Raw genomic sequence first — 27152 nt, forward strand, 5'->3', positions numbered from 1 at the left:
CAATGGATCCTCTTTCCCTTGCTCTGTTCCAAACTGGAGGAGGGGAGAAAAAAAGGGTTTTTTTCCTTCTGAAGCTGTACTCCAAATCTCTCATTCCCAAAGGGTTGCAGTGAACAGGAACCATGGTGTGTGTTCACTTCCCTTCTGGCAAAGCCAGTTTAAAATAATAACAAAAAAGGTCGTGGAACAGCTTAGTACGAATCCAGTTTTTCGTGTTGCTGCCTCACTTGTTCTCTGCTAGGCCACATTTTCGAAGATGCATTTAGTCTGTAAAGGCTTCCATGCAAATAGCTCGTTTGCTTAAAAGCCCAGGGAGAACAGAGGGGCCACAGCCGTCTTTTTCCCTTCATCTTCCCCTTACTCCTTCAACACCTTGTAAAGAAGTACTGAGGTACTGAAAAGACAGGTTATTATGCATGGAGAACTGGTGTGGCAACTGTAGCTTGCCCTTCATTAACGCGTGCGTTTAAACTGAGCGACTTGACCTGAAGTGGCTGGAGCCTCCCGGGGAAAGTTTTCGGTGGTTTTGTGTGTGTGTGTGTGTGTGTGTGTGTGTGTGTGTGTGTGTGTGTGTGTGTGTGCCTTCACAGAGCTCCACACGGGAGCAAAACCCCCTCGCTCCCATTTGCTGCCTGCTGCCCTGAGGGTAACGAGTCTGAAAGTTTAGCAAGTTCTGTGCATAACTTCACATCACAGGAGCAAGTGCGTATTCTCCCCCTCCCCTTTCTTTTTCCTGCTCTAAACACCTCCTTCAAGTTCGCAGCTGGGCAGGACTCCAAAGGTGCAGCAGCAGCAACAAGCTGGAGTTCAAAGTTAGCAGTAAATTGCACAACTTCCAGCTCATCGCTACGCTCGGTGACTATTAACAAGCTGGAAGGCGCTCAGGCAAAAAAATAGGGGAGAAGGGAACACCCTCGAATTGTTTGGGGATCGCTGATGTTATGCCGCTGGGATCATGGCTCCTTTTGGAAGGAATTTATTAAAAACCCGGCATAAAAACAGGTAAAGTGCGTGGGTATGTGGAGGAAAAGGTAGGGCGCTATGGGATGAATTACTTTTTATACTTTTTGTTGGGTTGGGGGCAGGATGTGCCGTGCGGACCGCGCGTTCCGGCAGCTCCGCTCGGGGCTCACCTGCAGCGGGAGCGGGCCGGGCTCTGCCCGGGGAAAGGGCTTTACCCTCGCCCCCTGCCCCCGGCCCTGCCGTGCCCCTCTTCGCTCTGGCTCTTTGGGCTGCTGGGCAGTATTTTCCGTGAGCGGGAGGCAGCTCTTCCGGACCGGGGAGCTCCCCCGGCCAGAGGCGGGCAGTGCCCGCGCTGGGAAGGGCAGAACCGGCCGCAGCCCCGGCGGTCCCGTCCCGCCGGCGGCCCGGGGAACCGAGCTCTTCCCCCGGCCCGGGACACAGCTCCCCGGGCTTCTCGGGGCACGGCCGGGCCCCAGCCCCGCTGCTCGGGGAGGCTGACCGGCTGCCTGCAGCCCTTCGGAGCTGACCCGTCCCGTATCTGTCCGCCGGCTTCAGCCCGGGAGGTAGGAGCATCGAGCTCCCGGCGTGGGGAGGCGGAGGTGGGGGAATACGTGTGGGGTTTTTTACCCTTTACTCCGGAATGGCCTTGTAGTGTAAATTTTTTTTTTTTTTTTTTTTTTTTTTTTTTTTTTTTTTTTTGCTTAGAAAGTTGTTCAGAGGGATTGCTGTGGTCCTGAGTTCTGCTGCTGCGAAGTTTCTTTGCAGGGACTTTGCCCCTTACGCTGTACATGCTCCCACACGCCCCACACACGGGCTACAGAAGGAGAAAGAGGGTTATGTAATCGTGTTGGGTGCTAGGGTGGTACCAGGTTTTTAAGAGTAAATTTGCTTGGACCCTACGGAATGTACAGCGGCTGAGCCCATCTAACTAAAGCTGAACAGAAACAGGTCACTGAAATTTTGCCTCAGTGAGAAACTAAAATCGCTTATAATCTCATCCCTATTTCGCCTAGTGCTCTTCACTGAAATTTAATTTGTTTTTAAAAGAATGCAAAGGATGATCTTTTCTATGGGGGATAGAATTGAAGTCTAAATAGTCTTGTAAAAATTTCCCATTTCTTTTCCGTGTTTAGCTTTTGGTTTTCACATTTGATATACTGAAAATTATTTGGGGCGAGCTTGTATTTGTTGGGATTGTGTAAAAATATTAAGTTAGCATATTATATGGAATATAAGTTCGCAAGATTGTAACAGTCAATGTTTAAAAATCGGACACTATTTTAGAATTATTAATATTTTAGTTTACCGATTAAACAGTGTATTTTGCTAACGTGTCTGAAAACAGTAAAACTTTGATACAATTCTCATGTGGCCATTTTTTGTTTAGAAGATTTAGAAAGGTGGATATGAACTTTTCTATGAAATTGATTTCACGTAGAGCTGGAAATTTATTACTCTTTAAGTAGAAGTTTTGTTCCTGCTATCATTTACCTGAATAAGGATTAAATCACAAAGCACAGTTCCACTGTGTTCAGCGGTGAAACTGTTTCTCTTTTGGGTATTTACAATATCTTCACACTAATTGCATCAATCTCACTGTGTTTCCTGATGTGACATTTTATTCCTCAGGAAAAGAAAGTCATAATCCAAAGCTTTAAATAGGCAATAAAAATTAAAATACCAAAGGAACCATTACTGTGAACATCTAGGACTTTCTATTCATTTTATCCTCACATCCCTAAAAATAAATTAATGCCTCTAATGGCTGAGAGGCTTTGTGGCAATAACAAGGGGCTGTGTGACCACAGAAATGTAGGGGTAGGGGTTCAAGAACAAAGCAAACTATATACTTCTTATGATGTGTTTTTATCTATTCAGATATTTAAATTTCTGCATATTTAATGTTAGCTTTGATACTGAAGTTTGAGAATTAAACTTTCCTTACGCAGTTAGTAAAATGGTTTTGCAGTATGATTGAAGAGCTACGTAATAATTATTTCTCATTTTAATTCTATCTTGGTGAGCTCATTTGAAATCTTGAGAAGGGAGCTTAAAATCCTTACTGTGCTTAGGCTGGTAGTGGAGAGTCAGAACTTGTGGCTCACTACTTTGTGTGAGCCTGTAAAGAAGGACCTGTAAAGAGGGACCAAAAAGGGTCATACACAAATGTATATCTTTAACCTGCTGCTGCTTTTTAAAACAGGCTTAGTGCTCATTCGCACTTCTGGGAAACTCAGTTTTTTCCCTTTTTCTCTGGGAGTTCTTAATGACCATTTTCTACATGCAAATATAACTCCTGAAAGTTTTTAGATAAGCAAATGAGGAATAAAATCTATGTTTATATGAGGACATAAAGCTAAGTTGAGGCAACAAGGGTAGGTGGAAGAAGAGCCAGAAGGAAAATGAAGGCGTTACAGTCATTTGCTCAGATAACAAGATGACACCACTGTAATTAGTTCTTGTCTTGCAGCATTGCCCAGAGGTTCCAGATCAGGGCCCTGTTTAATAGTAGGCTTTTTACATCCAGATTGTAAATTGTCAGTCTCTGCCCCTAAGACCTCAGAGTTTAAACAAAGAGTTTACTCTAACTGAGTCTGTGTCTGAGCAAGGGGCCAGGGATGTTGTCCATTATGCCACGTGGCTTTAGAGAGAGAAACTGAGATTAAACCTCAAGAAGACAAAACCTGTGCTGAACTACTGTCAGTATTTGGAAGATCTTCAGTCAGTATTACTCTCTTAGGCTGCTGACATGTCCCTCATACAGTGACAGCACAAGGCCCATGCACCAATAGATCACTTAGGGCCTGGTTTGATTTCAGGGGAGTGGCGTCTACTATTGTGACTCCAACGTATGTTTCTTAGCAAGAAAGACTAGTGATATTCTGATGTCTTTTGCAAGAGCTAAAAGTAGTTTTTACACTATGTTTGTCCTTCTGTGACAACCAGAAGTAATCACAGTCCCCAGAATGTGTGTGTGCTTGCCACTATGTCCCCAGGAGAACAATACCTCCAGACACCCCACCCACTTACAAACCCAAAGTGCACAGCAGGGACAGGTTGTACCCTCTGAGGCAACAAAGGAAAAATGAAAGTTTCCTGAAGAACTAAGGCTCTGCAACATGAATAAACTCAAGGGGATTTTTTTTTTTTAATGCAAATCTCTTAGAGAGACTTACTTTGAGAGTGAGAGGAATGCTCAGCTCACATCACATTTCGGAAGTGTAGTGAGGGCAGGAAATACTTAGCTGAAGGTGGAGGAAAAGAAAAGGCACTGAGTTATTTGCTCATAAGGTCTCAAATTGATCTTACACATTGATCTGCACAGAGATAAAACAGCTTCCTATCCAAATATGAGAAATACAGAACATATAGACTTGCAGTGTTTAAGTACCAGGGTTTCACATTGTATTTGATTTCCTGGTTGCTAAGCAGAACAGGAATTTATGCAGCACTGATTTTTGGTAGGATTAAGACTTCTCTGCTCTTGGATGCTACATTTGATTACTTTCAGATGGGGTGTTTAGGTTTATTTAAGTACTTCAAGGATATCTGGATCTATGTCATAGTGAGAAAACTGGCCTTGTTGCTATTTCTTTCCTTGAGACCACTTCCTTGTGTTTTGCACATAAGCCTTAGACAGAATTGTTGAATCTCTCCTGTTTCATTCATGTTGTAGCGGGGATACTGAAAGAGAGAGGGTACAGATAATCCATCTTGATGCTGTAGGGCTGTTCTATTATGCTCAACACCTTGAGAAATACATTTTGCTGGTGTACTTCATACTGGTCATGTGTTTACTACGAAAGTTTGTATGCTCTGTTGGCATGCAACAGTTCTGAACCCAGAGTAGTGTTTCATGATTAAACAATTGTGTTACAAATCTGTCAATATTTAAAGGTGTTTACTGGTTTTGCTTTTCCTGCCTGTATTTTTTTCTGTCTTTTGCTGTTTACTATTTTCCACTGTTTTCCACTTTTACTCACTGCCACAGGAGTTAGTGTTTCTCTGTAGGAGGGAAAAACTTACTTTGCCTACTCTTTAATTCTACCTTGGGTTAATCAGCTCATCTCTGGTTCAGAGGCAGAAAGAAAGACAGTGTATCTCCATTCAATGTTACGGATATAAGAGGGAGTTCTTCCTGTTCTGACAGCAGAGGCCCCTCCCCAGTGAGAGACACATTCAATTATTCTCTCAGTTTATATATTACAGTGCAGGGTAGGGAAATAGATTAGAGGCTTCATCTATCTGATACTGACCTAGCATTTCCATGATCCCTCCCTTTCTCCCTCCCTCCAGTAGTTTCTCATTGCATCTAGTTAGCCCAGTGATTTGTGTATTGCTCTGAACATCTCTTCTGCTCTACCTACGGTTGAGTACATCGCTGTACATTTTAAACCTTGATGAAGTAAAACTGAAAATGCTCAGCCTTGAGTTTTGGACTGGTAAAGCTCTTGGAGATCAGCTGCTTGTCTGAATGAACTGTGTATGGCCCACACTGTAAGTCTCATGGGATCATGTGAGATGTCTAATACTTCTCTTGGATGAGCACACCCGGATAAAAGTCTATATGAAGCTATAAAGGTGTTTTTTGATACAAGACTACGAGGTATTTGGTATGTATGTTGGAGGGGGTAGATAAAAGTTTTAGAATCGGTGGTGCTGTGTTAAATTTTTAGATTGAAAAGATGGTGCTTGTTTAGTAATGGTAGAAGGCATTCTTTTAACTTTTTTTTTTTTTTTTTTTTTTTTTTTTCCCCTGAGTGTGAGATGTATTAGTGAACTATCAAAGTTGTTCCTTTTGGAGACAGACGTCATACATTATAAGTTATTTTCTGGTCTGCCTTGAAAGCTTTATCTCAAGGGCCAAAATGGTTGCATACATTTTCTAATAATCTTTGTACATATTTGTTCACTTCACTTTCAGGAAGAACTTTTCGTCTAGCAAAACACTAACCTTATTTCTAAAGAGTTAATTATCTACTATTCCAGGAGGGCAGGCAGCAGTTTCATCCTGAAGGAGTAAATAAAATGAGTAATAGAAGTGTAGTACTACACCATCTGAGAGCATGACTTGGGTTAAATTGAAGTTAATCTGCAACACTAGTATAGTGTAGAGTCAGGCTGAGAGATATATTTCAGACAGAACTCCCATTTTTTAGCAGAAGATTAAAAAGAGGAAAAATCTTGCTGGCCAATGGTCCAATTTTACTGTTGAAAAGCAAGTATTGTGTATGAAGAAAGACACATTGCTAAATATGCAATTAATTCAGTAGACAGAAGTAAGTTTTCAGAATTGGGCATTTTTTGAAATTCTATTAACTTTAATAAAAGTCAGTGATAATCACAGAGTAGTACCTCCTCATTTACCTATGCTCAGAAAAAAGTTTTTTTGTTTATTTTATACTATTAATAATAACAATTTAAAACTCTGGTCTGCAACACTATTATTTGAAAACATTAACATCTCATATGCTGTATAAGCCTTAATTAGTTCATCCAGCTTCTATATTTAGTATGTTGGTAAATCCTTATTAATAGTGACAGAAAGGATGATGCAATGTAAAAATGTTAAGACCAGGCATTAAGTGAAGCCTAGAACTGAATGTTGGACATGCTGGTACCCAGTGGTGTGCACACGTAACTGGGCCATTATTGGCACTTCTATTGTTTCTCTTCCATGTTGTGATGCTCTAGAGATGATGACTTTCTGTCTTCCTCTGCAGAGTGTTTTGGTGCTAGCAATTCCTCAGGTATCACACAGGACAAAATAGATAAGAGAGGTTCAGGAAGCCTAGTTCAAAAGACTACTTTTTTGAACACGTTTCTGGAACTTGACTCTATTAGGCTCCAGGATTAACCACATTGCCTTTTCCTGGTTTGACCTAGTCAAAAATACACTTTGGGTGCAGAGATGTTGCAATAGTGATAGGGATACTGATTTGTCTGTGACCTCACACAACTGATAAGCTTACTTAGTTTTCCTTAACAGTAATTTGGGTGTTAATATTTACATGCCTCAGGAAAATAAGGACATGACTAGACAGTGTAAAATGTGTAGAAATGCAAAGTGTGAAAGCCAGTTAGTGGGAGAGGTATGTATTAAATCTGTGAGTTCTTTTTTTCTGGTCCTTATACAGTCCACTAAACCTAGATGCCATGCAGGAAAGTGAGATTGCACTGTGGATTGTTTAGATTTGATTTTATGTGATATTTCTGAGGAATTTTTCAATGGTCTGAGATTTTCCATCATGTTAAAAATGTCTTGTAAGGCGTGTTTTAAAGTCCCAGAAAGAGAAATAGATAAAAATATGTCATGAGCATCTTAATGTATTTTGAGGTGGTTTTGTGAAGTGAACAAAAGAAAATTACCTGTAGAAACTAAAAAACCAGAAAATAAAGTTCTTGATGGTAATGATAATAAAGTTGTCACATAATTGTATTTTTAATGCTGTGAAACGTAAGTCCTGCTGCCATGTGGAAATGAGCAAAAGGCACCAAAATTGAAAGAAAAAATTCTAGTGTGAGTTTAGCACACCTCTCACACACTTTATTTATACCATTTATTTAAAGATGTGTTTCTCTTTAACCAACTTTCTTTTTTCATTCTCACTCCTGTCTGCCTGAGAACATTTTTGCCTCTGTTGGTCTGAGACCTTTAAATTGTAGTTTAGATGGTTCCTAGACACGCATTTTTGAGCATCAGCATTAGAAAAAGCCAGGCTATGTTGTCATCTTGGAGGTGATGTTAACCTCTGAGTTGTGGTTGGTTTTTTTATGATTGTTTTCCACATTAATTAGTAAGTTGCAGAATAATCATAGGAGAAAAACATGTTTATAGAGATGGTGTTTACTGTGAATATAATTTATAAATTTTTTTATATCGAATGTCTAAATCATGAGTCTGATTAAGTTACTATCTTTATTTTCATCCCTGTTTGCTCTCTTTCATTGATGTAAAGAGTTCTGAGTTACGAATTTCCCATCATAATGGTAAATATAGCTATCTCTATTGAAAAGCAGAAGATTTTATATTTTCCTTCTTTTAATAACACAAAAATATTGAAGTTTGAAGAAAATACTCAAAAGCATAATATTCTCATGTTCAAGGACAAAATCAGGTTCATGAAAATTTAGTAATCTATTAGGCTTTGTTTTGGTCAGGTGTAAATATGTTTACCTTACTTTAGCTTGTAAGGGTGTATGACCTCACTGGAATAATGCAGTTGAATGAAGACTACTAATTTTTGAGAGAGTCTGCCCTTGGGTCTTGAACATGCAATTTGCTTTGTGTTAATAGATTCCATCATCCATGTAGACATCTTGCTTTGCTTTCCCCAACCTCCTTCAATTCAAAGGAATTATTTCTACAGAGGATGTTTTCCACTGTGAAAGCACTTTTAAGATACATTTTTCAGAGCAGCAGTTGGGACACTGTTTTGATGACCTAAAGTATACCTCATTTCCCATAGGAAGCTATCAGATTTTGCTCACTGATCAAAGAATGGTTTAGTGATATTTATAAACGTGGGATCTTGTGTTGATCATGTTCAACTGCTGGTGTTTTGGTTGGTAAGGTGATGTTCAGAACTGTTGTTTCATTTGAATGTTAGCTGTTGACAGACTTCCTCTGGACTGATTGCTAAGGCACTGGGTATACTTTTTTAACTTGATTATTGCCTCTATCTCTCAGGGCCACTTTGTTGTTCAAATATGCTGCTTTACTGAAAAGCCCTGCACAAATTCAGTTTTCTAACAACAATTTAGGATTGGTATTGACTTTACTGCACTTTCCCAGACTCCTGGCACTTTAAGAATTAGGTGGAGAACTTAAAATGCTTGTTTACCTGTGGAAGTCCCCACAGGTGTCAGACAAAGATCTAAGTTATTTTTGGAACTGCAGTTGTGGATGGTCGCAGTACTTTGCTGACACTCATATTGCTCCTGAGATTCAAGTACACAGTAAAACACAAATGTCAAGCTCCATCTTACTCTACTTGAGCCACAGAAAATGTAGTTATCTATTCATCTAGGTACTCTTTGTAGTTAATGGATACATCTAAACACTTCTGGAGGGCAATTCATTCAGTCTTAGACAGGCTGTCAGTATGGGATTAGTCACCCTTTTGGAGGTGCCTATTTTATGCCACTGATTACAGAGGAAGGTCAGAAAATTATCTTTGACTGCACATCTACATTTTAAAATAGCTTAAGGTAGATGATATGAGCTCCACCCAATCACTTCTCATGGAGCATGCTCAGATTTGTAGAGCAGGTTATTAACCACCTTTTGCACCATTCATTTTAGAAACCGAAAAGGGAAACATGAACGGAGAGGTGAATTACAGGTAGATAATGTATGATTAAGGGAGAACCATCCTAATAGCATGGATGTCTTCCCTGACCCTGCCACAAAATTCCTACCTAGTTTTGAGCAAGACACATAAACCACAGTTTACAGAACTGGTTATTCAGAGTGTGTTCCTCATTTGCTAATTCAGTGTCCTGTAAGCTCTTTTACATAAGGGCTGAGCAAAGGAAGTTTATGGATGTCTTACTTTGCACATGCCTATGGATATCAATTCAGTTAGACAGAGTGGGAATTTAAATGACTGGATAGCTTTGATTTGTAAAAATGTGTTCTTTCCCCTGCAAGAGTGTGTGGAGATAAATTTAGTAATGTCAGCCTGAAAAGCAACTGAATATCTGATAGTAAAGGACATAACTCAAAAGCTTAAATTTTGAAGTGCCCTCTAAAAGGGTTGTACCATACCTAGGAGAAAAGATACAAATAAAAAATGCACACATATTGAACAAACGTGAGTAATAAGGGCTAGTTTTATGAAGGTGCCTAAATGTAATTCTAGTCACCTAAGACAACTTTAAGAACTTCAATTGTTTAAATTCTGACTGGTAGCACTCCCCAGCTGCCTGCACTCCTATCATGTCTTACACTGGCCCTGAACACCATGCAATTTGTGCTTCCTTCATTATGCATTTTTCAGGGAAGTCTTGGGAAGTTATTCTAAACTGAAATTCTCTCAGTATTTCATGTTAAAGCTGCTTCATTTAGTGGTGGTTTAAGTTACAATAAGGCAGACAAGGACAAGGATTAGTGTTGAAAGCTTAAGTGAGAGAAGGGAATCAGGTTTTGGGCTGCTATTCTAATTAATTTTTTTTATTTTTTTTTTAATGCAATGTTCATGTTTCTGACTGCTTTAGGTCAGTTCCTGCTGAACTTGCTGGTGTCAGCAAACCCCTTAGGAGTTGAACTTTTTTGTAGTACTTTCTGTGGAAGTTGAGATATCCAAGTGAGCATTATGAATTTCAGCAGCAAGGAAGATACTTGAAAGTTATAGCATTCAGTGTCTACAATGCCTCAGTACCTTCTGTGTCTCTGACAAAACTGAGTACTGTCTCTTATATGCATCTAAGTGAGGCAAGTGACCAGTGTAGCAGAGAATGAATTTTTCTGTGGATAAATTGAATCAAATTAATTTTTGTTGAACTAAGTAGCATGGAAATCTTGAACAACAATGTCTGAAATCTTTCAGTACTTGGCTGCATTTAAACATATTTCTTTGTGCTAAAGCATTTGTGCCTGGTAGGCATATATTCAGTATAAAAATGCATTTATGTCAGCTTGTGTTGGATGTGATCACAGGATACATATGTATAGCTCATAAGATATATTGTCACATACGTACAATAAAATATATTACAACCCCCAAATCATTGTAAATATAAACAGTACATGCAGAAATAGCCACTTCTGTAGATTGCATATTTAAGCATCTACATATTACAAACCTGAGTACACACCAGCCTGTCAGAAATGACAAACAGAATGTGCACATGTCACAGAAGAAAGCTAAATATGTGTATTTCTCCCAACATGACAGAGCTGTTCACATGGCAGAGGGAAGCTTGCCTTCACCCAGCTGTCACTGTGGTAACCACTCATCTTATGAAGTACCTTGTTAAATGCCCTTTTTATCCTCCCTGAGCTATGAAGCCATCTGAATTGCTCATATGTTGAAAGGATCCCCACCTGCAAAGACATTTGGATATGTGAAATAAAGAAACATAGGATTAATTTGAATGTTGACTCAGTCTGACTTTCTGTGAACTAATGACAACAAGTAGTTTGAAATGTCTTTCTGGTGTCACAGGCTGCTTGGCATAATCACTATCCTGCCACAGATGCGTCTCACCAAACTAGCACCATTATTTCTCGGGCCTGCCTTGGTGTTGGGTCACAGTCACATAACCATGCTTGGCTTCAGCTGTGCCCACTGCAGATTTTTTGGCCTCTACCTGCTCTCCCTGTTTATCACAATTCTTTTGTCAGGAGTTACCACCTTTTAAGCTGCGTTAAATTTTTGAGGTTTCTTCCTAAACTGTTTAATCACATTTGGTTAGCTATCTTAGATGGTTTAACAAGGCTTGTATCTTTATGGCTTAATTCATCATGTCTCATTGGAGATCAGAGAAGAAGCTCATCTCCAGTGTGAGAGTTTTAATGTACAAGTGACATGGTTATAAGCCTCTTCATATGGACCCAGCTGGAAGCACGTTACCTGAACCCTATGACAGACATAAGTCTGTCATAGAACATGTTCTGGGCTTTAATCATAATTGTTCAAATATTTTAGGATTCACATGACTTTATCTGAATCACATGGAATGTCTTTCCTCTGCAGTCAGCATCCTCTATCTTCTTCCAGCTAAAAGTTTTGGAGAGGGAGGCTACTGGTCACCATTCTCTGTATCTGTCTCTTGTCTATGCCTTTCTTCTTTGCATTAATCTCATAAATTTCTCATTACTCTTGGTAATCTTTATGATGCAGCTTTAAACTTGCTTCCAGACAGCAATTCATCCATTTTTCCCTTTCCTATCTGTATTGCTCAGCTGGCTAGAGCTAGTTTTGCAATCTCCTATGCCCTCTTTAAGCATATCCATTGCTTGGGAAGAGCACAGTTGGTGAGGTTAACATTTCATTTGTTCAGTAGCTTTTTCAGAGCAGATGTGGTTATATTTCAGAGACCCTATCAGCCTGTGGCTGACTAACTACATATTGAAGCATTCATTGATAGGCAATTTTAGAAAATTACTTGAAAGCATAAGCTGCACTAATCTCTCAGTCTGACAATGGACAGTAAAAATGCTTCAGGTTTCTTTTTTAAAAAATTATGTCCACTCTTCTTGTTAGAATAATTATGTATCTAGTACTCAATTTAGCTCTTTAGAGTGAACATTTATACAAGAGTCCACTTCATTATCCTTTTTCCTTTCAGTGCTCCAAATACTGTAAGTAATGGAACACATTTGTCACTGAATTGTCTTTCAGAAACTTTGAGGGAGAAATTTAAGAGGAAAAAAAACAAAGAAAAGAAATAATTGATTGTAAATTAAGTCTTGAAAGAATATCCTTTGAGGTGATATTTTTCAAAATTATTTAATGAAAGCAAATGAAATAGGAAAGATCATACAATATTGTTTCAGAGTGGGGTGGTCCACTCTAAAATTTATTGCAATACATATAGGAAAATATTAAAGCCCTTCCTGCCTTTCTCATTCCTAGCAAACTGTAGAGAGACTCAAACTGGATTTTATGATATACAAAAAAGCTGTGTTGACAAACCATTAGATTTTAAGGAGTTAGGAATGGTTAATGATTGGTGAAGTTTTTGAACAGCTCTAAAGGCTTGATGTTGCACAAAGAGCAGTCCTATGCCCCCTTTCCAGGCTCCTGGCCATCCTCTGTTGTTTCCTTTACATTGTTGCTATTGTTGCCTGACACCATAGAACCCAAATGAGTTTTCTTATTTTGTTTCTTGAGCCTGAGTTTAACCCTAGGATTGGCAAAAAGGAACCAAGTCCATCCAGACATTCCATTAATTATGAATGAGAAGAGCACCTGTCTCACAAGGCGTCACCAGGAGCAGAGAAGAGGTGCAAAACATATAAGGGTTTGTAAGAAGGTAACCATCCCAGCCTCCTTCAGATCAGGGAGTATTGGAAAAGTAGCATGAAGTCTTATTATTTCCTTGTCTGCATCTCATTCCACTATTTAACTTGCCCTATTATCATCTGTCTACATACAGTGTGCTTTGTTCATGTCTTGGCAGCTCGGATGCAACCTCAGAATACTTTCTGTTTGTTTCTTCACTGGGCAAAATGTCAGCAAAGGCAAGGGAGGGAAACAGTACACTTTTACCTTTCAACAAAAGCTGAACTGAATTTCATGGAACCACAAAAAAAGGGGAAAAAACAAAACAAAACAAAATCATACCAAACAAAAAACCCCTTCATACTCTCAATGCTTGGAATTCCCCTCACTTCTTTGATCTCAAATGCTCATAAACAACCAGGGTGCTTCTAAAAGGCAGTTATAAAAATTCTAATGGGAGAAGTTAGATAACACAAATTTCTATTAACTGTAACAGCAACTCCATCGTTTAGGAGCCTGTGTTCCAAATGAACTATAAATTATTCTGCTTCCTCTATACTACTGAAAGTGATGGAGTTTTAAACACATTCTGTACATTATGAATAGGAGGTCCATAAAGCTTGCAGAGTGTAACCAGTGCTTAAGTATGCATAGACACTTAAATTAGACACATGAGCAATTTAAAGAATTGTATTTTTGCAATATAGCAAAATTCTCATGGTAGATGAAAAGTACCAGTGGCATTTTCAATTATTCACTAGTGGGAACTACCCACTGCTCAAGACAAAGATGTAACATTTACTGTATTGATATTTCTAAACTTCTCATGTTGCTTATTAACACTGAGGAATTTGAAAATGCCCATCTTCCCATCCCCCCCGTCATGATCTAAAGAATCGCTATCACTGAACATGTCAGTGTTTGTTTTGGCTCTGGAGTTTTTCCTGGATCTTCCATTTCTGTACAACAGCTGCTTCCTCAGTAGCAGTTGCAATATACACATCAAAGCATGTTTTCCCAGTATAGTAAATTGTTGATGTTAGTCTTAGTCATCTTGGAAAATATTTTGGTGGACAGCTAGTTCTCTTCTTTTCTCAAACCCTCACCTCCCCTCTCTCAGGCTACTGCAAATACAGGCCTGGTATGATAAACGTGTTACCTGTCATGACATTTTGTGTACACGCCACGCTTGCTGGAATTCCAAACATTTTTTTGACTAATATCCACTTACCAACCTTATGACTTTGACTACACAATGGAGAAATGATGATTAGTCTGACAGGAAGGCAGATTTAAAGCAGATGTAATTTATAGAGAATGTGTACCCTTAGGGGCAGAGGAAAATTTCAGAGGTAGGACAGGAGGAAAGGGCAGGGGCAAATGCAGTCTCCACTGTAGCCTTTGCACTTGCCTGTAGGTTAAGTGATTGGAAGTGTAAACATGATATCAGGCAGAGCTGATAAGTGTAGGGGAGGACCTAGTAAATTTTTGGTCAGCTTTGCTGAACATCTGCACTCGGCCCTTGTAGATGAGGTTTTACAAAATAATACTGGCCGTTGTAGCAAAGACACAGAGTCCTGTCATTATTAAATAGAGCAGCAGGGGAGTGTTCAGGTTAATCCATCATAACTATCACTCTTATCTAGTGAACGAGGTGTATAATTCCTCTTACAGTATCTTTTATTTATGTCTTTCTGTTAGTGCAATATCCTGAGTTAGTGCAATTTCTTGGCTTATTTTCTATGTAGTACTAGCTCTGCTATCTGTCCACTTAACAGATGATAAAATTACTGTCAGCCCTTGTTGGTCCTTCTTGTTGGCTGCTTTAATTTCTTTTTTATCTGTTTTAAGCACTGTCAGGGCTTTTTTCCCTTTTTTTTTTTTTTTTTTTTCTTAACAAAAGGTTCCTGTTCAGACACCTGTTGACAAGCAGTACAGTTATTAGAATGAAGCACATGATTTCCCATGGGATTTTTACCAAAGTCTGACATTTCAAGTAACCAACATCTGCTATAAATGAGTTATTTGCAGTTAAATAATTATCAGAATTATTTTATTTTCTTTAAAAATATTTTCTGTCATGCCTTTCATGTTTTTATTCCATAAAAAAATAATACTATCCTATTGCAATTCAAAGTTATTCCACTGAAATTTGTCATAGAGCACCAACATAGATTAAAGTGTTTAGGTGAACAGAAATTTCAACCGCAGATCATTGTTGAATTATAATATATACTATTTTGTACAGTAGCTAAGGTGACGGCATTTCTCTGCAGAAGAGATGAAGGACCTACTTATAGTTTTAAGTGCATAAATTTTAATTCATATAGGACATTAATTTGCAACAGCTGTTGCTAATTAAAATAGAGCCTTCCTGACAGTATGGGTATCTCATTGAATTAAAAATTTATGCCTTTAAAAAAACAAGAAAAATTAACATTAAATTTATACCAGGAAAAAAAGTGTTGTAACTAGCTAGTTATAAAAATAGACTTTAAACTGTTTTCTTTTTTCAAATATCTGTAATATTTCAATTAGAGCATCCAAATTACTGTGTATATGTGTACATTTGAAAAATATCACATGGCTCATAAGATGCCTAATTTTTTTTTAATTTTAGTGAATGCCTATGAACATTTCTGTAAAGGAGGAAGTTTTATTGTAGAGCAAGATGAAATGGATACAGAAACAGATGGTAGAGAGAAATTTATTTCTCTCTATAAATAATAATTATTTTGTTTTCAGAAGTTCTGTGGTGTTCTTTCCAAGTCTTCCTGTAGTATTGGGAGTACCCTGATTATCTGTATCAAGAGCTTTATTCTCACAGTTAAAGTACTAGTTCTGCCTTGCCATTACCCTTTCAGGTGACCTTATCCTTGACTTGTAGGATGCAAAAGGGAAGCAGAACCAAATTTCTGACATGTCATGTATGGAATTTCTGTGTCCTACATGACATAGATATTAACTGTGCCTCCATAAATATTGTTTTTAGGGACTTCTGAAGGGCAATGGGAATGCAGTTAGTTAGTAGACTCACTTGAATCCCTGAGGCTTTGGAGTAATTCCAGCTTCATTGGGTAGTGAGAGAGTAGCTACTTCCTCATTGCTGCCCTTAGGAAACTCAGAAGCGTGTAATGTACTTAGGCAGGAGCCATACCAAGTTTAAGATTTGGCCTTTATTGCTTTTTTGAATAACTTTATAGAAGGGGACAGAAATTTAAGAGCGAAGGTGGTTTAAATGTGGATAGTGTGAATAAACTTAATATGGACTTTCAATTTATTCCTGAAAGGTTGAAATGCTTCTGTCCCTAGCTTTCATATGGACTGTGTATTCTCTCCACCTTTAATGTTTAAACTCACTTTCAAAACTCTTTGGATCAAATTTAGTTTCTTCCACACAAGAGCTGCAACACATGGCCCCAATACCTTTACCTTTTTGCAAATTTCACAGATAAAAATGACAAAAAGTGAACAGATATTTTGACCTTTTCTTTCATAATGGTAATCTATTGTGTTATATATACATATATATATATGTATATATACATAATATGGTAACATGGTGAGATTTTGAAAAACGAACAATAAATCAATAAATACAATAAAAGCAAGAACACATTAAAAACAATAAAAGCAGAGTTGTCTAAATGGTATATGATGATGTATGTATTTCCTATGCTTGAACTTCATATTTAGTTATTGACTTCATATTAGGTTAGAGGTCTGGTAGAAACAGTATTCCCACACCATTTCCATGAATCATTGGACCTTCACTGAGGGTGGGGTTGAGTATGAGAACAGTCTCTCCAAGGAGTTGGTGATGGCACCAAGCCTGTCAAAGCTCAAGGAGCTTCTGGATGATGCTCTTTGTAATAGGTAGCTCTGTGAGGAGCAGGGTGTTGGAGTCGATGATCCCTATGAGTTCCTTTCAATTTGAGATATTCTGTGATCTGTCGCTGATATATACCCTGACATGTAAGAGTCACTGGTATCAGAAGCTCTCAAATTACATGTAGCATGTGCTACAAATGTAGGCCATTTGTGTCAAATAGGTATCCCTGTAATACTGGCTTCATATTATTTCCAGCAAGTAAATATAATTAAAAACCATCACATTTTTGATCAATAGTCAGTCTTATCTTTAATGATAGTTATAGCTCAGTTCTAAGAGATAACAGATTAAATAATCTTGGCACTGAGATAAAAAGGTTTTTAGAAATTGCATGAAAACAAGCCAAGTGCTCTCTGGGCCCTTGCACATGGAAGAAGCATCTGTGAGTGTTGGAAAAAGAGAAGACCACAGCACAAATAATTACTTTCCCACAGGCATATTTATGTGCCCCAGCAGCATGCTCTAAGACCAGCCTCTTGAAAACCCTAAATTCTTAAATGTTTAGTGTCTCTTGTTTTCCCAGGATGATATGTGCCATGTGTCACAACATTTCCAAAGGAGAGCAAGTGGCTCAGCCAGTGAGCAGGGCTGGCTGGGAGGTTGTTCCCTGCTGTGCAGTGTGGCAGGTGGGAGATGTGGCACAGAACCTCTTGCTGAGGAAAAGGGAGTGTACAGCTTATGGAAGGATGTAGGGACTGCTGAGCAACACAGCGGCAGGAGCCCTGCCTCAGTCTCCCTGAAGGTGTTGTGTTTCTTAATGGACTCTAGGAAAGCACCTAGACCCTGGCAGACCCTGAATCTCTTGGCAAGGACTTCACTGCAAGGATGCAGTAGGCACCAGCAAGATTGTCTCAGAGCCTTTCTGTCTTCTCCATTGAAAAAAGTGAAATGTTCTGGTTGGTATCTTGACATAATGTAGGGGTTTGCTTGGAAGTTTGGAATCATTTTGATCTCACTTTGGAGAGGTCAGGGCAGCAGAATACCTACATACTCTGGTCAGCTGAGGATCCCACCGCAGCAGTCTGTCAATTATAAAACACGACTATGATCTCATTTGTTGCAGATTAGACTGTATGTGCTATTGAGAGGGCTTAGGCTGTCATAGAATAAAACATGATTTTCCAAAAAATTGGTAAAGAGATGACTAAGATATTTTACACAAATGGCTTTCTAGCATGAGGTCTTTGATGGTAAATTTATAAATTATTCATTATTCTGTGCATTTTCAAGAAAAAGGTTAGTGTATTGCTTGATGTGCGCTCTATTTTAACCAACTGACATTTATTTCATATAAATTATTTCAATGACTGGGAAGAGGCAACTAGTAAAATTTTTGGTCATAAGCATAATCTCAGGTTAATAATACCTTTCCTAAGTATTTTTCAGTTAATCAGTTTGATTTATCTTTGCAGAGGGTATGTCAAGGAATATGGTAATATTGAAAAAGGAGTAAAATTTTTTTTTGGAGGGGTAGTCTAGAAAGAATTTATTGTAAGGGAGACAAGGTTTTTATCTATGCTTTCTTTCTCAACAAAGGCAAAATACTCTTTTAGTGTCCATTATATTTCAGAAACACTGCATTAAGTTGCTAACAATGTGATATCAAAGTGATCTAGTCCCAATAGAATGTTTGCAGAAAGTAGTCAAGAAAAAGAGGCATCTTGTACACATGAAGGTGAAATTATAAAAAGTAGAAGAATCCTTTTATTTGATTGGAATAAGTGGTTGTAAAACTGATATACTACATATTTAGGGAGATTATTTTAGGAAGGCAAAGAATTATGTTTGATATGTATAATTTTGGGCCAGACATACCTTAAAGTCAGTGAATATCAAAAGTGGTGCTTCCAGCATTTAAGCTATCTCATTTTTTGACTTCATGTGACATAAGTAAATGTTTTTGTTTTGTCTATATGTTGCTGGAATGTATTACCTTCCCCTAGGCCTGAAGAATAAATTAGCAAATTATATACCTGACACACAACAATCAGTTTGTGCTGATGTAATTAAGACTGTGTGAGGTCTTGAGCATGATTGGGATGGGGTTTTAGGTCATCTTGAAGAGAAACCAGGAGCAGAAGGCATAAAAATAGCAATCAAATCAAGCAAACAAAAAGATTGGAAACATACTTTTGACCATTTTTAAGTTTAAATTCCCATCTGTTCCTAAGTAATTAGTGTCTTTCTTAAAAAAAAATAAAAAATAGACTTGCATGTTATTGTTATCATCAAGACTTTATAAACTTAAGATGTATAAGTAGAACATTCAGTGATCAATTCAAAGAAACAGAATTCAAGCCAGAACAGAAAGCTTCAAAGGCTGTTTATTGCAGCACTGTATTTTTGAAAACATGTAAGTTGCCTAGCTAGTTTTGAAGAAATTTTTATTGTGGTCTTTAGAGGACTCAAACATTTAAACTGGAAAAACACTTTGGCTGTTACACTGCTATTAACTGCTAGGTTATTAAAAATGCTAGTTCTTTAGTGCCCTTTACAAAACTGCAGGACGCAAAATTCAGGGAACCTGTGAATATGAGAAGGTTGCCTCTCTGTTAAAATGACTGTTTAAAAACAGATTCACTCCTGATAATTATGACTTTTAGTATTGCATCTCAGAAAAAAAAAAAAAAAAAAAAAAAAAACAAAAAAAAAAAAAAAAAAAAAAAACACCCCGAAACCTGCCAATGAACAAAACATCTTCAAGACCTCTTTCTTAGTATTAAAATGAATTAATGGATTTCCTTATAAATTACTGGCTAAATTGAACAGTCAAGGTTGAAACTAAACTAAGTTGTGAAGTTTAGATGTGTAGGTCCCACATTTAGTTGTCTGTACGAAATCAACTGCTGCTGTAACTATTCTTGTGACATTTCTCTAAGATGATATGTATGGAGGGGTATCTAGAATCTGGATTAATCTCACCTGAATGAATTTGTTTGGATTAATCTAACCTGATTTTAACTACCTGAAAGTGAGCTATTTAATTGAAGGTGGCCACATAGGTCTCTTGTAGTTAATAAAAGGGAGAAATAGCTTCCTCTGGTGATTATACCAATAATCAAAGATGTGGTAGGCAGTCGGGATTCTTCTTACAGGTCTTCTCTCTTCTCTTGATGAAGAGGAATTTTGATGGTGAATTTATACTGAAATTGTAACTTTCAGATGAATTCCACTTCATAAATGCAGTATAGGCTCTTCACTTTTTATGAAGAATGCACAGTTTAACAAGACATATTACCTAGTACTGGCATCTTCTTGCATCTTGAAAGCCAGTTTTTAGTAACTGTTATTCTGTGACTCACACAATCATGTTTATTTTTGTTTGGAACTACCTGAATTAACTATGAAAAAATAATTATACAATTAATTTTACTTAACAGGTCCATAGTAAGGTTCCAGTTTACCATTTTTAGTGGAAGATAATAAAGAACCATTTTTGATATTTTAGAATATATTAGAATTCCATGGCAATGTAAAATTATAAATGTCTGGCTAATTCTTTTTGGTTAGAAGTAAAGACTAAAAATTGAGTGAAGTGACTGAATGAAAATTAAGATAATATATGTTGGGGCAAACACATAGAAAAATTAAGGAAAGAATTTATACTTTGCCATGTTCAATCCAAGAATTACAGAGATGTTCAGAAATTCTTTTAATTTCTTCTCTCTTCTGTAAAATATGACAATGTAATTAAAAGATGTAAGGTATATACATATATATTTGTAAGTACTTATTTTCATGTATTAGCTACTTGATTTCTTTGTGTGCCTGCATGTGCATATATTATCCATTTGTGCTACTAATAGTTATATACCATAGGCAAAGTAAAGAACTATCCTTCCCCAAAATAGCTGAATGCAAAGTCTGGGCAGACAGGTGCATCATAACTGAAAATGTTACAGGTGGTGATAAACAACTAGAAAAGGGTTGAAAACAGTAATTTAAAGATGCTATTTTTACATCCATATCATTTTCAGGGATCCTGCAGAGATTGTTTTACAATATGGAGAATGTTTTCATCAGAAGTTTGCTCAACTCCTGCTGAACTCTGTGGGAATTCTGTATAAGAAAGCATAGTAAAAGTATTTATCAGTACAATAATGATGGGATGTCTAGGGGTCTGCAGTTCAAATCTGAAGATTTGCTAATAGCACAGAGAGAAACTGGCTTCATAAGAAAACTTTAAAAGAGGCAGGAGGAGAAGTGACAGCAGGCTTCTGCTCAATCCACATAATCAGTTACATACTGATATATTGACTAGGAGAAAATATGCCAATCAAACATAAGCAAGAAAAAAAAAGAGAGTTTTGAACAAATTGCATAAGACACTCAAAAGAATGCTAGAAGAGATGACATTCATTTTCTGAAATGTATTTCTTGATTGCAAAAGAAATCAGGAAAGATATAGCCTGAATTTACTGCCTCAGAGTCCCCAAAAATATTTCTGGTATTTTTATGCCTTTTTTTCCCCCCAGTACTTTTATAAATTTAAATTCACTGACTGATAATATATTTGTAAATCAATTATTTAGGTATCAGTAGTTAACATAGTTTGAGACAATATATTTTTTATGATTCATTTTGCATAATTTTATGCATAATAAATTATTTGTTGCTTTCTTTTCTTTGCATGTCTGTAGTGTAAAGCAATTACTGTGTTATTTTAGACACAGCTAACTTACGTTGCAAATGGTTATTTACCTGAATTTCACTTAACTGCCAATCTGTCGACTGAAAAAAAAATATAGCATCCTGCCTATTGTAAATCTCAGATACTGACTTTTTAGCCTGTGATATACTTCACAGTAATGCCATTTAATCTAATATCATCTTCCATTCCTCCCTCCCCCCCTTAAACTTGAATATTACTCTTTCTTTGTGGCACTTTGCCATTTTCTGTGTCTGTGAAATGTGCTTTTTTATTTTAAGAAGTAGCCTATGAAAACATTATTAGCTTTTGGAGCACCAGTTTCAAAAAATAATTACTGTAAAATGCTGGTCTGTGAGGGGGAGCTATTGGAGAGGGAAAATGATGCTATTACTCAGAGTCATCAACCAAAACACACATTTTACAGAGAATGTTCCAAGACCTGAAGCAATGTAGTTGGGCAGAGCTCTCCTCTGCAATAATACTAATAAACTTACACTTGTCAGTTTTATTAGTATTCATTTGCAGTTTCCTTTCTTTTAAGGATTTTTGCCTCCTGGTCAGTGTGGCACCTAGAGCTGAGTCAATCATAGTTCAATTTATTGGATTGCAGTGTCTGTCATGTTGTGTAATAATTAAGAAAAAAGAACAAGCTGGATTGCTTTACTAATCATAGGGTGTAACCATAATTAAGCCAAATAAAACTCCATGCTTACTGTAACTCAGAAAACTAAAAAACTACTCTGAATAAGTAGTCCTAGATAGAAGCAAATGCTGTATTTTACTCTTCGAATATGGTCTGAATACTATTTTCCTTTTTAAGCTTTCTCTGTCATACTAGGTTAAATCTCATTCATTCGAATTAACTGCAAGAGATACCAGAAAATCCAAAGACATTTTTCTTCAGGGAATTTATTGTTTTATCATTTTATGCAAGAGGTCAAATCATCAGGTCTGGGCAAGAAGAAAACTATTCAAGTGGAGTCTTGAGGACAGGAATATCCAGGCAACTTTGCCAACATAGGCCCAGAGCAGTCCAGGACCAGATGGGGGCAAACTGAAGAATTAGCTGTAAAGTGAACTTCTGCCTTTGGCCAACTGAATTGCTGTCTAGGCACTAGTGATTGTACCAGAGCTACAGGAGCCATAATGGGATGTCAGACACCTGGAGTTAGATATCTCAGTGTATAAGGAGGTACCAGGTTAATAGTGCATTCATTGTAATTCATAACAAATAAGTAAATAAACAACTAAATAGAATAACTTTTTTTTTCCTTTTCTTGCATTTCTGTATTATTTCAAATAACAAAATAAAGTGTAGACCCATGTATGTATTCTCTTGCAGCTGGTATTCTCTGACAACTCACTGGAATTCAGGCTGTTTGGTACTTCAGGAAGAGCAACAAATTTCTTGACATATATTAGTGGAAAAAAAAAAAAAGAGAAAACAATTGTTTTTATGCTTGTGTGGGTGCAGGTGTGGCAGAAGAGCTATAGATTTATACTGTTGTTGGATTCATTGGTGGCGTTCAGTCATCTTTCCTCAGTCCATCTATGTTCAGTGCATTCTTCCCTTCAGAAGCAATTCCTAAGAGCTTAGAAGTGTCCATGCAGTCTTTGTAATGAGAACAAATATGAAGATCCAAAAGCTATGCTGTCCTAGGACAGTCTGAAAGTATAACGCAGATAGCCAAACTTATCACTGATTGTTAATACACTCTTACTATGTATACAAAACCAATATTTGATAAAAGACATTTTGTATGAGATTCTCATACAGCTGGACTAGTAATAATAATATTAAATATCTAGTCAATTAAAGCTGTTACTAAATCCTAAGACATTTCTTCATGCAGTTTAAGCAAGTATATTGTCTTGTACAACAATACAGGAGTTTTTCAATGTGTTAGTCACATCAGAATTATAGTAATTATTCATACTGTCTCTTACACTGATATGTAATTTATACCTGGTCTCTTCTTGTTTTCCAGATCTCCCAGCAAGGACATGGCTTCAAATGAAAGAGAGATTGTGGTTTGGGTTTGCCAGGAGGAGAAGATTGTATGTGGCCTGACGAAGCGCACAACTTGCTCAGAAGTGATTCAAGCCCTGCTTGAGGAGCATCAGACAACATTTGGAGAGAAAAAGGTCCTTTTCGGAAAACCTAGTGATTACTGTATTCTGGAAAAATGGAGAGGCTCGGAGCGAGTACTGCCTCCCTTGACAAAGATTCTGAGACTTTGGAAGGCCTGGGGGGAAGAGCAGGCTAATTTGCATTTTGTATTGGTAAAGTCAGATGCTTTCCTCTCATTTCCATTGTGGAAGACAGCTGAAGCCAAGGTAGTACAAAATGTAGAAAAGCAGTGGGACCTCAGTCCAGCAAACTACATGAAGATGCTGCCAATAGACAAGCAAAAGAAAATTGTGAGGAAGACTTTCCGGAAACTGGCCAAGCTTAAGCAGGACAGTGTTCAGCAAGAGAGAGATAATATGGAGACATTGATTCATCTGATCATTTCTCAAGATCATACCATTCATCAGCAAGTCCTTAGAATGAAGGAACTAGATATGGAAATTGAAAAATGTGAAGCAAAGTTCCATCTAGATCGTGTGGCGAATGATGGAGAAAATTATGTGCAGGACTCCTATTTAATGATCAATAAAAGTGAGTCTGAGCAGCAAGGGACTAGGCCAGATGATCAAAAAGATATGCATGACTATTTGAGCAAAAGTGAGGGAATTGTACAGGTTGAAGAGAGACTGAAACATCACAAACAATTGATAGAGAACCTGTGTGCTGAAATTGAAAGAGAAGTACATGGTATATGCATGGGAAAAAATGGAGAGGATATTCTCACATCTCCTTCCACAGAAGGAGCAGGTAATGCTGAACTGGAAACCTCAGATTTGGAAAGTGTAAAATACGAGCTGGAAAAAAGTATGAAAGATGGTCTGAGAATCAACTCATACCTGAGCTGCATCCAGAAAGAACTTACATACAGGGACTCACTGCTTCAAAAGAAGGAAAAAGAATATGAACTTCTTACAGAAGAATTTAATTTGCTACATGTTAAAGACAACATTGAAACTAGGCTTCAATCAAATGAGGAGCCATCCAAGGGCAGTGGCATCTCCAGTAACAGCATTGCTGTTCCTGACTTTGTTCATAGAGTGACTAATCTGGACATAAACGATACAGACTCTGACACTGGAATCAGCTCTACACACAGTCAGGACTCTGAAATAACTACAGGGGACATGGTACTGTTGTCAACATAGTTGAAAACAGTTACATATTTTTAAAAAAAATATTTTGGAGGATATTTATAAGGATTAGTAAATCTGTTGTCTTGAAAGTTAAGCTCTTCAAGATATTAAAGCTGTGGCACTGCTTTAGCAAAGTAAAGAGTGTCTATTTATGTCCTTAATAGTATATTTGTGTTAGAATGCTATGTGCTAGAATGGGTTAACTGGTAATAGGTGCAAAGTTGTTGGTTTTGCTACGTCAAACACACTGTTTGACAACACACTGTTTAGATGTTGTAATGTTGATATTCAGTGAAATGGGAGTATTCTGACTGGCTTGGACCAAAAATTTAGAGATTTCATATCCTTTGGTCTTTGGGTCCACTCCCGCATCTCCCTAACTTTTTAGGAACATGAAGTAGAGACTAGAGAAAGCAAGACCAAGAGCTTGATTTTCAGCTCTGTTACATTAGCTTTATGCAGACGGAGTTTCCTCGCTATGAAGCTGCTGTAAAAAATTATATAATTGAGCATTTAATCTGTTAAAAATAGTTTTATGATAATGTAGAACAGAGGAAATATATTTGCAATTATGCTGTATTTTTAATTTAGTTTCTATATAATATCAGGATGATATTTTTAAAAACTCCTAAGTCCCATTTTAAAAATTACCTTCCACACATGGGTTTTTAATTTTGATTCTCTCTCAGCAGCTTTTATCTGCTTTTAAGATCCCTAAACCCCCTACTTATCTGCTGTTACCCTGTAGTTGCCCCAGTGATGTGTAAGTCCACAGAGTTCCTGCCAGCAGGCATGTCAGAACTGCTTACGTCCTGCTTGTTTGAGACGCTCAAATCCCAGGCTCACACCTAACCCCGGGGACATTTTTAGCAAGACTTTCTCCTGCCTATCTCACCGCTTGGATTCAGTGTTTTAAGACTCTTTAAATCGTGACTACCAAAAAAATCATAACAGAAGCAACAGGTAGGAACCAGACATTTTAGTCTCTGGCTAGACACTGTTTCCCAATAGCCAGCTAGCAGCTATTTTCATATAGCAAGTAGATTTTCAAATCCCATCTCTTACTGTTTTGGAGCAGGAAACTGTAAATCCTACTTCCTCATTGAGGACTTTGGGACACAGATAAAACTGATCCACTTTATATAGTTAATAAAATATTAGGCTCCAGTTAAAATAAAATTTAAAAAAAAAAAGGAAGGAATGCAAAACATGAGAATTTTACAACTATGTGTTAAGTCAATATTTTTTTTATTTAGGATGTAGTAGTTTATCTCAAACCCTTCTCCAACATATTACTGTAAGTCCAAAACAAAGCTGTAAAATTGATTTGTCTCAGTTACCAAACAAGATTTCTAACTCTGTACTAGAGACTGTTCTAATAGAGAGCACATGCATAATTTCTGGGTTGCCATGTTCATATTTTGCAGATCAATCTGTTTAATACTTTTAGTTAAAAGAATTGAATGGAGAAATAATTACGATAATTCTGCATAGAGTTCAGTTCTGCAAAATTCAAAGCAATCCTGGAATTGGCAGCCTACAAAGTAAATAAATGGACAGTACTTGGAAGGTGTAAATGTAAAATTCTTTCAGATATACTACTTTCTTTTCCTACATTTTTCTTCTCCTAAGTGTCTGTCATCCATGTATTTTCTAAAATGGCCAAAGTGCTAAGACTGCTGATGAGCACACATTTAATGTAGAAAAAAAACCAAAACAAAACAACAACAAAAAAAAACTTTTCTAAAAAGAAATTTTTCGTGGTTTATTTGTTGTGGATTTTTTCCCTAATCCTAGATATTATAAATAGTTTCTGTTTCAGCAAATGTGCTAGTTGCCTTAATATATTTTGTGTTGTATTTTTTCATATGATGTTATTTGAATGCTTCAGTAATAATGTGTAATATTTAGACTCATGAGCTCCTGATGGAAACACATGTATGAAATATATTATCTTTGTAATAATTTATTAACGCAACTCTGCATCTTTTGACCTCTGTGGTATCACTCTGACAAGTACTTAAGCCCAGAGCTCTGAATGCTGAGAGTAGACTAATGTATTCTTTGAGTTCTTATGAGTTTAGTTACCAATAGCTACAATTTCTATTGAGTAATTTTTTTTTATATATAAATACTTAGAGGATAGAGAATTGAAACAGAGCAATATACACAGCTGTCCAGGCTAGTACAAGACCCGTGGGGGGGAGAAGAATTAATTTCCACTCATACTGTACCAGATTTATTTTGCTCATAGGAACTTGTGCGGGTTCTCTCAACTGATCTTTATCCATACTTGGTGGTTGATTGTACCTCCCCTGCGACTTGTAGGTCTTAAGAGCATTACTGTGTTTTAAGAAGAAAATAGGAAAAATAGTTTGAGAGAGAGTATTTCTTAAAAAAATAAAACAATATTAAAAATTCAATGTTTTGA

The 27152-nt window shown here is 37.2% G+C and overlaps 1 protein-coding gene across 2 annotated transcripts; it reads left to right on the top strand.

Moving 5' to 3' along the window:
* Window positions 1-669: 669 nt before the first annotated feature.
* On the top strand, window positions 670-27144 carry RASSF9 (Ras association domain family member 9). 2 transcript variants are annotated; one of them, XM_083859510.1, is made up of 2 exons: window positions 670-1002; window positions 23446-27144. In XM_083859510.1, exons 1-2 carry the CDS (start codon window positions 956-958, stop codon window positions 24731-24733), a joined length of 1335 nt encoding a protein of 444 aa, XP_083715636.1. In that variant the 5' UTR covers window positions 670-955; the 3' UTR covers window positions 24734-27144. The 2 variants fall into 2 exon arrangements, with proteins under 2 accessions (XP_083715636.1, XP_083715637.1); XM_083859511.1 differs by lacking the exon at window positions 670-1002 and adding an exon at window positions 1412-1526.
* Window positions 27145-27152: the final 8 nt, after the last annotated feature.

This window comes from Zosterops lateralis (assembly GCF_965231275.1).
Source record: "Zosterops lateralis genome assembly, chromosome: 4".
NCBI classification, from domain to species: domain Eukaryota; kingdom Metazoa; phylum Chordata; class Aves; order Passeriformes; family Zosteropidae; genus Zosterops; species Zosterops lateralis.

Bases quoted from the DNA above. Each gene is read 5' to 3' on its own strand.
- RASSF9 (XM_083859510.1), top strand. From the start codon at position 956: ATGGCTCCTTTTGGAAGGAATTTATTAAAAACCCGGCATAAAAACAG. The intron at 1,003-23,445 runs GTAAAGTGCGTG...CTTGTTTTCCAG, and splicing joins AAAACCCGGCATAAAAACAG to ATCTCCCAGCAAGGACATGG.